The 15721-nt window shown below is 41.2% G+C and overlaps 1 protein-coding gene across 1 annotated transcript in view; it reads right to left on the bottom strand.

Annotated features, from left to right (window-relative positions):
* The window catches only part of LAPTM4B (lysosomal protein transmembrane 4 beta), a 58406-nt gene that overhangs the window by 36396 nt on the left and 6289 nt on the right, over positions 1-15721 (bottom strand). The window contains exon 2 of the mRNA XM_014879811.2: positions 4210-4321. Within this exon, the coding sequence (XP_014735297.1) occupies positions 4210-4321 (112 nt within the window). The remainder of the gene's footprint in view (positions 1-4209; positions 4322-15721) is intronic.

The following is a 15721-nucleotide window of genomic DNA, read 5'->3' as shown; positions in this document are numbered from 1 at the left end:
TCCAGTGTCTCCCTAACTGTGCTCTATCGTGCCAAGTCCTAGTTGGCTCAAGCTAGTTCTTTCTCATTTAAGGCTTCATTGAGTTTTTTGAGCTGTGCCAGCTTCAATTAATCAGAATGAAACTAGATATGCAGAACATTAAACGAAAAACTGACAGGGGTGTGTGATTTTTTTTTCAGCTATGCTGTGCTTTGTATGGCATTCATGGCTAGAAGGGCTGTACTTGGACTGCTGAAGGGATTATCCAGCCTATTGTCCTAGATGGCTTTCTGCCTTTTCTCCTTGGGTTTAAAGAAACCAGATGAGTTTTTTAATTCTTATACCTTGCAGTGGCATCCTACTTTCCTGCCTCTTTGGAGAGAAGATGCTGCTGGGGCTGGGCAGAGCTCCTGTCAGGCACTTGTATGCACAGCAAGCTGCAGCTCGAGCTCCCTCGAATCCACCTCAGAAGTATTTCCCTGCCTTCCCCTCTCCTCTTGCAGAGGAGGCTGATGGTGGGTGCTGCAGGGACAGGGAGGAACAGCCAGCAAGGCCAGTCCTTGAGCCAGGACTTGTGTGAAGTGATGAAGACCTCAAATGCTCATCATCTGCCCCAGCCTTGGAGTTAATTGCTGGCCCACAGCTTTGACAGCAGGGGCCAGAAAGCTGCTGATCAGTAGCCTGCAATCCTCAGGCAGTTTCTCCCACTCTCCCAGACTTATTTATCCAAGAGCCTCCTGACTGCCAGCTAAGGATTACTGCCTTCTCTCTCCTCCAGGCCGCTTGTGCAAGCTTGATGCCACTGCTGCCAGCCACTGTGCAGCCTCCTGGGCCACAACCTGCACAGCAGCAGCATTTTCTCCCTGGCAAAGAGAGAAGGACAATGAGAAGGAAAGAATATTCTGCACCTTTGAGCCCAGCACATCTACTCCAGAGTATAAAATTAGAGGGAAAGATGCTGCCCTGAATATCCTATGCCGGGAAAGGATCTAGTTTTCTCCCCCTCCCTACATCTGGGACTTGTACTACATAGGTACTGTTGATGGGGCAGGAATGTACCTACTCCACCATTTCCATTTATCCCCCAGCAGAAGTCCAAGCCCTGCTGTCTGTAGATTTCTTTATAAAATTTTTCTATTTGAATTAGTTTTTTTAAGTCCTCAGTGCATGTCATATTTAGCAGAGAGATCATCACATTATTTATTCTCCCATGTCCTGAGATGTCTGCTGTCCTGTCTGCCCATCCCACGGCAGAGACACAGGCAGATTTTGACCTAGAGTTGCTGACATCAGTGTCAAAGTTCCCCTCCATTTCTGCAGGGCATGCAGAAGATTTCAGTCCTTGTTGTCATGTGGCCTGTGAAGTATCACACACATCTCTGACACTATGACAGCAAAACAAAACCAAGCAACACTCACTGCTTGTTTGGGCTGTTGACATGTCAGGATGATGGTCTGTGTGTGTCTGAAGAAACTGAACAGAAGGCTCAGGCAAAACCCTCTGGGAAGTCAAAATGAATTACAGGGCTTTTCCATCTCCTGCTCTGGGATTAGTCTTTTAACAGCAGCAGTATTACATTGAGCAGCTCGCACATTTCTAATTTTCCCTAGTCCAGGTTCTAAACTCCCTCAGGAAATAATAAAAACAAAGATGAGACTAAATGGGCTCAGCTGAATATCTAGAACAGGAGGATATCCAGTATTTTACCCAGCTCCGAGATGTACACAAACCACACACTGGTGTCTTCCAGTACCTCCCTCTGCCACATGGCCAAGTCTTGGCAGACTTTCTTCCCCCTTGCTTCCTTTTCTAGAATAGAAGGGAAAATAAATAGCCTAGAGTTTTTTCCTAAGTGTTCAGGTAAATCCTTTCTCTGACTAATCAAACAGGTATTTTGGAGCCTCTGGCAATGCCCTTGGAACCACACTAAATCCTGGACTTAAAACTGATGCTGCACTGGTATTTTCAAGCAGTTTGCACTAGACTGGCTGTAGCTCTGCAAATGGCAGGAATTTTTCCCACTGCTGGAACAGAAAATTGAAAATTCTCCATAAACCAGGCACAGCTAGAAATAAATCTGAATACAAATATTGGGGGAATCCTGGTTTCTTGGAAGTCAAGGGAAACCTATCATTAACTTCATTTGACTACTGTGACAAAGCTGATAAGTTTTTTTCCAGATGATGTTTTCAGATCTTTTATAAGGGATCCTCTACAGAAGAGAGAGAGAGTGGCAAGTTTTACATGTAAACTCTGTGTCAGCACTTTTTTGTTGTTTGCTGTCGATTGGAGCATCAATAGTAGTGAGAATAATGGCCATTACTGTTTGTGTTATTATTATTATTTGTCAACAGAAGTATATAGAGATAACAGCTTTGGGACCTTCTTTAGCATAAAAAATTATGTATCTTCCTGCATTCCATACACATGATTTCAGTGCATGCAGCTAACCTGAAAAACATTTCTTCAAGAATGACAAATAAAAGTAGGAAAAGAGAAGAGTATGTGGAAATTTTTCTGATGATGTATCTCATAATAAAATATTTCATTGCATTTGAACAAATACAGTCATGCTTAAAGAAAAGAAGCAGGAAATTATCTCCTGCCAGCTATTTCCAATAACCATAAAAATCAGTAGCTTGATTCAACTGCCTTTACTCAGTAAGGCACCAAACCAGAGGGAGTCAAAGAATAAAAGGAGACATCAATTCAAGTGTTCATTCGTAATTTAACTGCCTGTGAAATGTTCCCTTTACCAAATGGAAATGAGGTTGCTTGGCCCATAAGCCATCCTTTCACAGTCTTGCAGGGTTCACTTCAGAAGCCTTGATAAAAATATACAGAAAATACAATTTTCAAGTGTAGATGGAAATCCCCAATATACTTTATCTGACAGCTACTGCATTACAAAACAGAATTACAATTTTAAAGCCTTGGGCACTGGCAGGCCTCTGATGTCGGCTATATAAAACCACAGTGACAGACAGTCATTACCAAGGTTAATCTCTGAGAATTAGGACAAGGCAGTCAGTTTTAATATGTCAGAATCAGCTAGGAGCCCATCTGTATCTACTATGGTCCTTACTTTCTTAAATCCAGTTATATAAAAAGATTTTTAGTTGGAAGTTGCAGGTGGTTTTTCAATGAAGACACAATAGAGTAGCAATCACCCCTTATTATTAATTCAATGTAGACCCTCAAGGCATATTTGCATTAAAGTCCTTGTAGAAATAAGCATCCCTTAAATGACATCCAACATCTCTGGCACAACAATGCACAGTTTCTTTTCTCATGTGTGGGGCTATTGCTTCTCCTACTGCCACTCTTATTGACTTCAGCAGGAACGAGGAAAGGATTTAGAATGTTTAGCTGTGGATGGGGGAATTCTGAGCAGAAGGACACCAGTGTAATTAGCAACAGATGTTGTTTCATACTACTGTAAGAAATGTTGAATGTAACAATCTTGTGAGTAGAAATGAAAATACACAGACATTTTTATCAAAATCACATTGAGAAAAAACTTTACTAGATATGAATTCAACAGTTAAATCAACAAACCACCAAATAATTTGAAAAAGTTATGGAACAAGGAAGCATTTGCAAAGGACAGAAGGTTTTGTAGGAGACATAAATGGCCTATCTTACCCTTCTCTGAATCTATATTGAAGATTTTCTATGATGCCTTTCAGTACGAGCAGGAATTGCTCTGTGTTATTGCTAATATGCCTGTGACTATACAGTTTATATTTGTATTTGCATCTGTTTGAGCAGGTTTGTGCAAGTCATGCCACATGCACGGGGGGTGCATAAAAACATCCAACATGAATGAAGGCACTCAGTCTGAACAGCAGCTTGGCTTCTTGTGCATCTGCAGGCGCTTGGGATGTCGTGCTGGGAGGTGCATATCTCCAATATCTCCCTCTGTCTTGTAAAATTCCCCTGGGGCTTTCAGCACCACGCTTAGGGATAAATCTCCCTGCCAAGGGCTGGCTTTGCCCCTGCCAAGCCAGGACACAGAGCAGATGGATTGATTACTAATAGGTAGGTGTCAGATAAGGTTACTACTAGGAAACAAGTTTGAACTGTGCCAAGACACCTTTCACAATAAAATGCATCTGTACGGCACAAAGGTGAAGCAATAATTGAAAGGACAGCAATGACTGAAATGACAGGACAGTTACATAAATGCTGGAGCAATGAGTGCTAGTAATTAGGGAACTTGTACTTACTGGCATCATCCATAAATTCAAATTCACCCCCTAATTCAGCACTAGTCAGGTGGTACTGGTCAGGATCAGTCAGGGCGCTCAGCAGAATCAGCAAGACCACTGAATTTATAATCTACAGAGAGGAAAAAGGGAAAAAGATCAGTCTGTGAAAGTAATGCATGAAAAACCTCTGGGCAGCACATACCCACCCTGTTTCACACCAACTATGATAGAGACTGTTTTCCAACTGTACAACTGTAGTATTTAACTAAAACTACAATTAATTTCTCTCAGTTGGTGTAAACAGGACTTACTTCTTCCCTAAGTGGCAGCATGAAAATTAAACAAAGCATAGATCACCTCTTTTCATTCTGACTCTATTCCACACCAGAAAAGCTACCGCTGCTCTTTCAGAATATAAAACATGTTAGCACATCCACCAGTCATTTGGAGATTATTACAAATGAGTTCTGTAATCAAGAACTATCAGCATGGCAGAACTAGAATTGGGGACAGACCCTTTGCAGTTGCTAGATGATCAAAGAGGAGCTTAATTGCTAGACAGGGCTGTGTTTTAAGAGGCCACGAGTGAGGTGCTGCCTTAAGTGAGCTGCTAAATGAAGAGGCCTGGGGGAAGTGGGAGGTGGCAATGTGAGCCCCAGGTCTGATGCCCACATTCCTGTGTCACATGGCACAGATGGACATTCACACCCACCAAGGCCTTGGCTATGAAATGCAGTAAGTGAATTAAATGCCAAGAATATCAAGTGATTCAGTAGAAGCGGATTGTCAAGTATCAGCTATGAAAGGATTGGAGAGGTAGCCAAGAGCTGTATTTTAAAACAAATCTGAACAAAATGCTCATATCGCTTTGAAGTGAAGCGAGCTAATTGCAGAAAAGAAGATTGCTTTGCATGAAATAATGCAGCCAGGCTAAAAGCTTATTCTACAGAACTAGGAAGATAACTGGTGAAGAAGAAAATGGAAAGAAGAAAGCTGAAAACAGTACGCTTGGAAAGATGGATTTTATTGCTTTGATTCTCACTTCAAAGTCATCCTAATCTGATCACAGGTTACTGACGGCAACAAGAAGGTGTAAAAACACAGGTTATTTCGAGACATAACAGGCTAGAGAATTTCTCAGGTAAGATTAAATCCCTTTTGATAGGTAAATGCCATCAAGTCTGGCTGATACCAGATCTGTTAGCAATCTTTGAAAACTGCTGAGAATAGATTGAGTTCACAAGACAAGAAAAGAGCAAGCACAGTTTATGCATTTTCAAAGCAGGAAGGTCATGTAATTAATTTCTAGATAGACTGTGAGATTTAAGAACAAAATAAGAACAGATAATCAAGCAGTCTCACCATTAACGCTTCAAATTTGTCACAAGTAACAATCACCATGGGCTTGTCAAGGGCAAGCAGAAAGTAATTTTTCCTTCTCTGACAGACTAAGAGGCCTTATGGACAGGGTAGAAGTAGTAGAAAACATCTCTGCATCTTAGCACACCTTTTGACATTATGAGACTCCCACAAATGAGGAAGGAAAACCTGGCTTAGTTGAATGTGCAGGAAGGTGAATGCACTGCCAGCTGGATAACTGTACTGAAAGAACAGCTGTCATGGATTTAAGGATTCACAGCCAGCACAGAAGACATATTGATCAGTGTTTTCCAGGATTGTTGAGAGACTTATTTCAAGTCACTTGTAACTTCCACCTTTCTCTAATTTGCAGACAATGCCGAGTTTGTAAGCACTTTGGGAAGTAAGATTAAAATAATTTTGACCAACTAGAGCAGAATTCAGACAACAGAGCACAATTCAGCACCAAAAAGCATAGAGAAACACATTCGTGAACAGCTTCAGAATGTGAGGCAAAAAAGCTGAGTAGGTAATAACTGCTCAGAAAGGAGTCTGGGTATGACAATGAATTAACTGAACATGACTCAGTGGAATCCCATAAGCTCATCTTTGTGGCTACATGGTTGTGGGCAGTGCTGTAGAAACCTGGGTATTAGATGCATAAACCATCCTCCCACTTGCCCTCCCTCTGCAGAAAGGATTCCAAGTCCTTCTAAAATGTACATGGAAAAAAGCCCTGGGGAGGACCCTGCATCAGAACAGAGGGTAGTCACACATCTGGAATGTAGGACAGATAGGGAAAAAACTGGGGTTGCTTAACAATGAAAAGGTAGGGGAAGGTGTTCTCAGTCCTTTATGAGCAGAAAGGCAGGGGGAAAAGAACGAGGTAATAAGATTTTCCTCCAGATCCACTGGGTAAACAGATCTGAATTATAGCAAAAGAAAATTTAAGTTAGACAGCATGGTGAACAATAAGAAAAGAAGCAGATAGAGATTGTCAGGAGGGGGTTAGAGATCATCATGACTGCATTTTTACACAGAATAATTAAACAGATTTGTGTTGGGAATGCTGTTACATGATCTTGGCTTTCTCTTGGTTTTGAAGATATCAGATGACTATCAAAATTCAAAGTTACATTCCATAAATCATACTGGGTTTTAACATTACGTGTAACTCCATATTGTAACCTAGTTCTTGTTTTATATTCCTTTGTGGAAAGCTTGAAGACATAAGCCAGTAATAAATATGTTACCTAAGAAGAGTACTCAAAATATCCAAGCAATCAGAAACCATAAATGTATAGAGTGTTGCTATTGTAAAAACATAATTTTTGGGTACAGATATAGCCACAAAACCTCATAAAATACTGACCTAGGCACTCTTTCTCCTTATGGATATATCCTGATTCAGATCATGTGACTGTCAGCATTGCCTTAAATTCTGTGTAAGACATAGATTGTGTTTGCCTGATGTGAAGTCTGCTGCAGTCAGTAGGAATCTCTCTAATGCTCTTTAGTGCATTACTTTTCTGTTCTATCACTTTGTTCTCTTGAGATCCTCATCATCATCTGAGCACTTTCCAGCTGTGCTGTCAGCAGTGCAAGTGAAACACACCACGTGTTTGTTTGCTCCTTTTCTCCCAGAAATTTGTGCACAGTTGGGTGTATTGTGATCATTAGGGTTTTCCTTTTGTTTAGAAAGTGATGTGACTGCTGAATTTTGAAAAATGCTTTAATGCATAAATTCAGTGTGTCTAAAAACTTACTGATGTAGTGCTTCCAAGGACACACAATCAAGGACAAGAGCATAAAAAATTATTCCCTGTTGGTATATGCAGTTGGTATGAGAGTTGAAATCTCCATTCTAGGAAAAGCCAGAGATTCCTGGGCTCTTTTGATAGGGCCAAAATTTCCTTCCAGATGTTCTGCATTTCTTGAGCAACAAATAGTGTAACAACCAATTAGCAATGCTTAGAAAGCATTTTAATTATACAAAGTTTCAGGAAGCTACTAAACCCTATACCTTCCCACTGTCCTCCTTTTACAGATGGAGAAACTGAAATGTCCATGGCCATACAGCAGGGGGTTGTAGCAGGATGCTCTCTCTGGAATGGGGTAAAATAACTTGAACTAACAGTGGTAAATGAAGCTGTCAGTGGTAAATGAAGAAGGGGGATTCATGCTGCCTTTGGTGTTGAACAATGCTGGAGCCAAGTGTGACTCATCCCGAAGCTGAACATTCTGATAGTGAGATGAAAATGTGGTAGACCTGGTAAAATACATGGATAAGGAACAAACAAGTGACACTGCTGATAGTTTATCTAAAGCTGCCGGGCTGACACAGCTGCCCTGGAGACATAATGGCTGACAGTCAATCACCCAGTCCCAAACCTGAACAGCAGGGTCTTCTACCACACCCCTTCTTGGAGTGCATGTGTGGAGACTTCTCCTTTGAGTGGGGATGCCCTTCAAGGTTACCTTTCAAGATTGAGTGAAAGAAACTGGCCCGTGGTCATTGATATGGGTGAGTAACAGCAATCTGTTAATAATAATCATTTTTTGTTAGCTTTAATACAATTGTTCCAATATTGCGTCATGGTGTACTACAATAGTTGTTACAGCTCTTATACTGTGTAGTAAATTCTGATTAAGATAGCTTTATCTAATCATTATAACAATAAAAAAATTATTTAGATATATCTGGTTTGCTGTCCTTTATCCTGTGGGACAAAGTTGTATAAAGGTTCAACTATACCTATATAATCCTTTAGACAAAAACTGTTGACAAACAGTCTGGGTTTAAGACTAGATCCAGCCCTACCCAGACTTCTCTATGAGGAGTTTAAAAAGCAAGGGGATGCTTTCTACACTCCATGACTCAACAAGAGGGCTTCTTTAATAAACTTTATCTGAAGCTCCCACTCAACCCATGGCAGATGTTCAATAAGAATAAAACACAAGACTCTGCACTATCAAATCAGAACTGTGACCACTGGGTTCTACAGCTGATTGCAGCCCCAGTGCAATTCCAGGGGTTCAGGAAAGGAGCTCCAAGGACACTAACAGGCCTTATTTCACCTGCACAGCCCCAGTCTGAGCCCCAATCCCTCTCCACACCCCTGCCCATGGCCCAGGACCCCATCCAGGTCAGCCTGGGGTCATCAGTCTCTGTCCAAGTGGTACAACACGATGCCACTCTCCAGCCATGCTCCTGGGTGGGCCCTGTAAAGGCTTGTTTCCAGTTGTATCCCTAGTCCCAGCCCTCTTTGCTTTTGGTTGGCCCCCTGGATTGTCACCTGCCCTCCTGGGACTGTTGATGAACCCCATGACCAGCCCCAGTTCTGCTTCTGGGCTCAGTCCCTGCAGGATGGTGTTCAGAGTGCCCTAACAACACACTGGAAAAAATCTAACAGAAAGTCCCAAAAATGCCCAACTGTCCTCTTATTCTGATATGGAAATAAAATAATTATTTTTTTTAAATCCAAAAATCTTACTTCTTTGGCAGCCAGATGGAATTACATCCACATTTTAATCAATAAAGAGGAGGAAAATAACTGCTTTATAGAGATCACAGAATGTATGAAGCCAAGGGAAAAGAGGAAATATTATGGAAGAGACATCCAGAAATTGAAACAGTAACTGGAGCTCCTGCTGTGAGCTTACAAAACATAATTTCAGCTATCAGAAGATACTTTAAACTGCAACAGATGTGTGACGAAGGTGCATGCAGGCATGAGCAAGACAGGCAGCAGGTGATGAGACTGATGCTGCTGCCACCTGCACTGTGATAAATAACCAGCAGCTTAAGCACACTGTGAGGCAGTTCTGCTGGAGAGAGCATCCAGTGTTCAGGACGCAAGGACACAACCTCGTGTCTTCCACAGGCAGCTTCCAGCAATTAGAAGCGATATAATGCACTAAAATTTCAGACTTCTAATGTCAATAAGTCACCTTTTTTCCATGTCATTTGTTACAGAGGTCAGCAGTGAACTGTGGTGGGGAATAAAACACAGGGGAGGTGTCAGAAGGCACTGCAGCAACAGGTGATCTGAAAACAAATATCACTATAATTTCAGACCTTTTGTAGAAGTACAGCTGCATGGTGTCTATCCTAGCTCATCTAAAATAAAATTAGTTCCAGTAGCTCCTAAGAGCATGCCATTAACACTGATCCCTAACTCAAGCAGACAGAGAAACGCTTTCGCCAGCAACTTACACTGATGTCTGTAAACACCGAAAGAATTGCCAGGAGTTACAATGGCTTTCAGTCAAGAGTCAAAATAAAATAGCTTTGATAAAAGAGTTTAGAAGAGATAATATTATGCTCACTTTAAATAAATACACTGCATTAAAAATACAGTGATATTTCTATTGAAGTCTACAGGGTCCTCTCGACAAATATTCCACTACAGTTCTCCCAAGACTTTCTAATGCAGTGAAGAGAGATACCTATACTTACAGGAAAAAAAGAAGAGCCCTCCCCTGCTTTATTTCGATTGAGGGTTCAATTTATAACTGAATCCATGCATGTAGCAGTCTGAGTGTCACAGGTGGTGAAAGAAATTTGTACAGTTTTAATTCTGTGACTCTTTTCAGCCTCACTGAACTCAAGAGAGATCCACTTAAGCACCCTCCTTAAATCTCAGCATTGAGAACTAACTCCCTGCCTGTGGCCCTTTTTACAGTTGCAGAGCTGGTTTCATGACACTGTGAAGCCCAGTAATATGTAGGAACTGGCACACAGGGTTCTAGCACTTTTTTAATATCCCACAAAACTGATTCCGCTTGTTGTCCTCTACAGAGATACTACGGAAGCAAATTGCCAAGGACATAAATTTTAGTTGCAAGAAATCCTAAACATTTTTAGTAAAACTTATGAAAATCTCAAGCACAACCGTCATACCCTCTCCTCTGTTTGTCTCCAAAAAACTCAAGGCAATTTTACAAGTCTAGGTACCTGTTCTCTACAGAAATGGTAGAAACAAAACATCAGTCTTAAACTACTTTTGTTCCTTGAAACTAAACAGATGAGTATTTTCTAGCATTTGGATATTTAAAGTCAGTATCACTATCAGAAAAAGTAAGAATATATAGAAAATGTCTAAAGTATTTCAGTGTCTAATTCTCCCCATCTACTTTTCCCTTCTCACTAGGCATGTTCTTTGCATTATTTCATTTTCTCTTTAGGCATAGAAGATCTTCATAAAAGGAAGAACACCTTTGTTCATCAAAAGGACAAAAGAACTCTACAAAGGAAAAAAGAAATCAAGTTCAGGATTTAACTAGCTCAGGGTAGATTTGTACTATCTGAGGTGCCTTTCCCAAACTTCTCCGTTAGTGTAGATAATGAATTCAGGTTTACTGCCCCATATAGGAAGATTTCTCTATCTGTTCTCTGTCTCCCCCTGTTAGGCAGTTTTGTGTTTGTGCTCATTGGGGGCTTTTTCTGAACTCTGATTGAAGAAGAAACAAGGAGGCAATTTTATTAATAAAGGTCTTAAACTGAGTGCTGTGAAGAGCAAACAAATAGCACATGAAGAAACAAGAAACAAGATGTCCCTTCTGTGTACTCAAGTTCCTTGACAAGTCTCTCAGCAGTGATTCAATCTCTTTCCCTCTCGGGGCACAAGAGCTACATCTGAGCCCACCACAGCCACTGGTTTGAACTCCAGGAATGGAGGAGCAGGAGAACCCTGGCTGTCAGAGTAGACACTTCTCTTTTTTCTGCCGTGTAAGCCTTCTGCCTCATGCTAATGAAAATGTTTCAACTCTGCAGTGCTCAGGGACAAGCTGCAGATGAGTTAGTGATGCACAATTTAATGAGTGGTCCAAGTTAGAAATCCAGACACACTCAATTATCTTTTCATCCAATGGAACAAAACAGTCTGAAGGGAAATAGAAAGAGGGACACTTGAACTTGGGTTAAAAGGGAATCCTTCACTCCTTTGACCAGTGAAACTCATTATCAGGCATTATTACTGATGCCAAAAGGTTGAAGGAATTCAGAAAAGGATGAGCTACTTATTAAGGAAATGCAAGTGTTCAGTCATACTACAAAAGATTTTAAAAACGAAATACAAGCCTTCCTGCTTCAGGTGACTGCCCAACTTTAGTATTATAGGAGAATAAAAGAAAATGTTGTCCCTGAACAAGTTGTTCTTTCTCCCTATGTGTTTTCTCAATGCATTGTTCTGGCCGCTATCTGAAATACTGCACTGGAATAGGGAGAGCATTAGTCAGGTCAGAAGTAGAAACTAGGTTTTTATATTCTTTAATTTGGAGAGGATAGGGTAGAGTCTGCAATTCTTGTCACTATTTTTCCATACTACTTATGAGAAGGCAAAGAATCATCCAGGCAGGCTCAGACTAGCATATTACAAAGTCCATATTATAGAGAGCATATAATAGAAAGCTGCATAAAATATTTCAATCAGACTTTATACACAATTTTAGCTTTGATTGCTATGACACTAAACACTGAACTTTAAAGACTATGCTGATTAAATTGATATAGGAAGTCCAGAATAATTTACTAGCACTCTTCTATACAAATGACTCAACTACTGCCTACTGCCAGCCTTTTAACAGCCTTAAAACCCAAACCACAAGAGGTCTGTTATTACTGAAATACAGTAGTGGTGAAATTTATTAAAAAAAAAAAAATAGATGGACAGATTGTGCAATATGCACGAGAGGTTTCTGTCTCCCTAGCGACAGAGTTTAATTTGGTATGTACTTGTGAGAGACTGAAATGTTATGGTTTGTGGCTTAAGTATTGTTATAACGGACTTTTTGCCCATTATGGCAAAACTATAAAGAAGCTGCAAAGCCACCAAAGCCCTCCCCTCCCCGAACATGCCTCTGAGGGGAACTTAAGACTGTGAGTTAAGCTGCATAAGGGAACGTGAGATAAGATAAAGGTGACACTGTTGTTCAATCATCTCAGGTCTAGGGAGAAGGAAACATGGCTGAGAGAGAATAAAGTATCCCACAGAAAGCCAAAGCCAGCAGCTGTCCTGAAAATCAGCTCTGGCTGATTTGAGGTGGGGGAGGCCACAGCCCACAGACTCATCTGCTGAGGTCAGGTTTGCACAGGCTCCCCTCCAAACAAGAGGGGAGGAGAGTTTTGGGTGTGTGGCGTAACCTCAGCTCAGAGACAGTGAACATCCATCCTCCTTTACATGAACAGGCCCAGCTGTGAAACGCCCAACCCCACAGGCCACATCCATGGGACATTCACATGAGAGGCAGCTGATGGGGTGTTATAATCCATGGGGGTGTCATAACCCATCAAATGCTCCCCAGACTGATTCCTGAGCCCTTGCACCAAAGCATTGCACGTAATGCAGTGATGCAACTGCTCCAGAGTCTGTTGCGAGAGACTGGATCAAACTTGTTCCCTGCAGAGGAGGTCCCTGGGCATTCCCACCTGGCCTGAGTGTGCATTAATCCACTGAAGTCTGTGTTTTGCAGGACCATACCACCAAGAAAATCAGAAGAACAGGATCAATGGGATGCCACCAGGATCCACGGAGTGGTGATATTTTCTAGTTAATCTGTCTCTCTGTCACTCTCTTCTTCTCCCCCCTCCTTTTTCTATTTCTTTCTATCTCTTTCTACCTCCCATTTGCTGCTAAATAAAATCCATACCACTGACTTTGGCATATGGTCCTGCTTGCACCTTAATTTGGGCAGAGGCATCTTTCTGGATCTCTAATAACCGGATCATAACATTATTTAATCTCACTTTCTTCCTGGTTTAAGGAAATAAACTATTTGTATACAAATTTATCTTTGTTACTTTTCCATTGTATTTAAAGAAAATGTAACCTGTATCTAAGAAAAGTCCTGAAAATGACTGCTGAAGTCTTCTGCCCAGCAAGACCTCTAGGGAAATATTTATGGGGAAATATAATCACATATACAATTATATCATTGCCAGATCAACTCACAATTTCTCTTAAAGGTCATCTTGGTTCAGGATGCCGTGGAGAACTAGCAAAGAATTGGTATGCAGTAAAACCTTATTAGAAAAAGGGTTGTTCAACCGGGATTTGTTTGGTTTCTGCATTTATCCTTGACTTCCAAAAATGCATGTTTGAGCCTTGCAGGTGACTGTGAAAGCTTGAGGGCAGTGACTTGTGACTGTGATGTGAGTCGTGGCAGCTCCCACAGATCTAGACTTTTGTGTGGACTTGTGACAGAGGATGGGCCAGGCAACATCGCTGTAGCTGCCAACCTGGGCTGGACTGTCCAGGTACCCACTCGCCCTGGCCAGCACATGTGTGTCCTACACCCACAGCAGCCCACAGCACTGTCCATGCTCAGAGCCCCCTGCAGCCTCTCTGGACACCTGCCACTGCACTGCTGAGAGCAATGTGCTCTGGTTTAGAGAGCAAGCCACATACGGCCACTTCATTAAAAAACCAACCTAACAAAAACCAACACCAAAACACACCAAATCCTTGATCCATTATTCTCATGTAGCCACCATAGCAATATCCACAGAAGCCATACCAGAGACTGCACCCTTGAAGCACTCTGCAACCCAAGGCAAGGGTTTAGTTATGCACGGAAGAAGTGGAAGGATGGTACAGTACAGATAATTACTGAAATGGTAAAGAACACGATCACATGTATCCTGTCTGGCCACAGCTGTTTCACTGTTGGGAAATGCATCTCTCCAAGGTGAAAATCTCCACAAAACTGTGTTTCTGCCAAAAGCATCTGTCCTGCCTGCTTTAAGCAGCTTAATATATCTCTGGATAGAACAAGACCTTGCTCAGCACATGCCAGCAACAAAATGAAAAGCAGTCACAGCACTCTCAAAACCCTTTTCAAGGCTGAGTACCAGGATGACAATAGTTAGAGCTGACTGCAGACACCTGAAAAAGAGCTGACCCACAGGAGGTCCAGGAACACGCTCAAGTCTGTATTAATTCTTCAGTGATACCTTCCTGGCAATTCACCTCACATGGACCAGGAGCACTCTCTCACACCTTCAGACACTAGTGTGGCTTTTTGCTTCTTATTCTGCTGTTTGGAGATTTGGGACTTTAAACTTCCAGCCCTGCTGGAGAACAGCACAGAAATTGCCCTGCACATTTTCAAACCTCGGCCACTTTAAACTTCCAGAGTTTTACAGTCAAAGCTCAAGGCTCACAATAAAACAAGAGAAAAAGAAAGCAATCAAGGAAATTAATTCCTGGCTATTTTGCAACATCCGTTCCATATGTCCAAGAATATATAAGACTAATTGCATTTTCACTGACGTCAGTCTAATCAACGATCAGTTTAGGAAGCTTAATGTGCTCTCCTCTGGCTCACTAGGAGATACATATTAACCTTCAGCAGAACTTCCAAACACATTTTACTTGATTAATGTAATACCTTCTCTCCTCTCTATTAATATATTCATGATTTTTTGAATAAAAACCCAAATGTAATTATAGCATACTGAACTCTTAATGGGATTCTTTCCTTCAACGAGCATTTATGTAAACTTTGCTCCTCTTACAACCTACCATCTGTTTTCTCACTGGAGGGAATTTATTATCCAACTGAAAGTCTTAATAAGAAAAAAAGGGTATTTTACAAAGTTTTGCAGTTTCTGGGCTGGTAATTGTATTGATTACATGAGACAACTGTGTCATTATCAAGACAACTGATGTGGATTATCAATCATGGCAATGATTACATACTCTATGAAATATCCTACTGTGGTATTTGAAGATATAAGAAAAACTGCCTATGTTAGGGGATTAGAGCTTAAAGACATTTTCATAAATCCTTGTGTTATGTCACAGACTAATAAACAATTCAGTAAGTGCAAGGGCTGCCCAAAAGACATTTTCAAAAAATTTTATCCCTCCAATGACTTAAAAGGCTTTTGCAAGAAAAAATATTTTTAATAAATGTTTTAATGTCATACTAATTCATGACAGAATCTGGGACAGACTAATAAAATGCTGCTTCTACTTCTTTCTGCAGCACAGGAAACACACAAATCCAGCTATTTTCACCTAGAACAGAACGAACAGGGGACATGGGATGTGGTGTGCCAGTGAACCCATCCTTTGTTCATATAACCTTTTTGGCTTATTGAGGGATGGATTCTATCACACACAGGTGAGTGATTAGGCTCTTTGCAAGCTATCTTATTGATTGTGCC

The sequence above is a fragment of the Sturnus vulgaris genome, chromosome 1, assembly GCF_052056855.1.
Source record: "Sturnus vulgaris isolate bStuVul1 chromosome 1, bStuVul1.hap1, whole genome shotgun sequence".
In the NCBI taxonomy this organism is placed as follows: Eukaryota; Metazoa; Chordata; class Aves; order Passeriformes; family Sturnidae; genus Sturnus; species Sturnus vulgaris.
The sequence above is the reverse complement of the archived record's forward strand: the minus strand, read 5'-3'. Positions and strand labels throughout refer to the sequence as shown.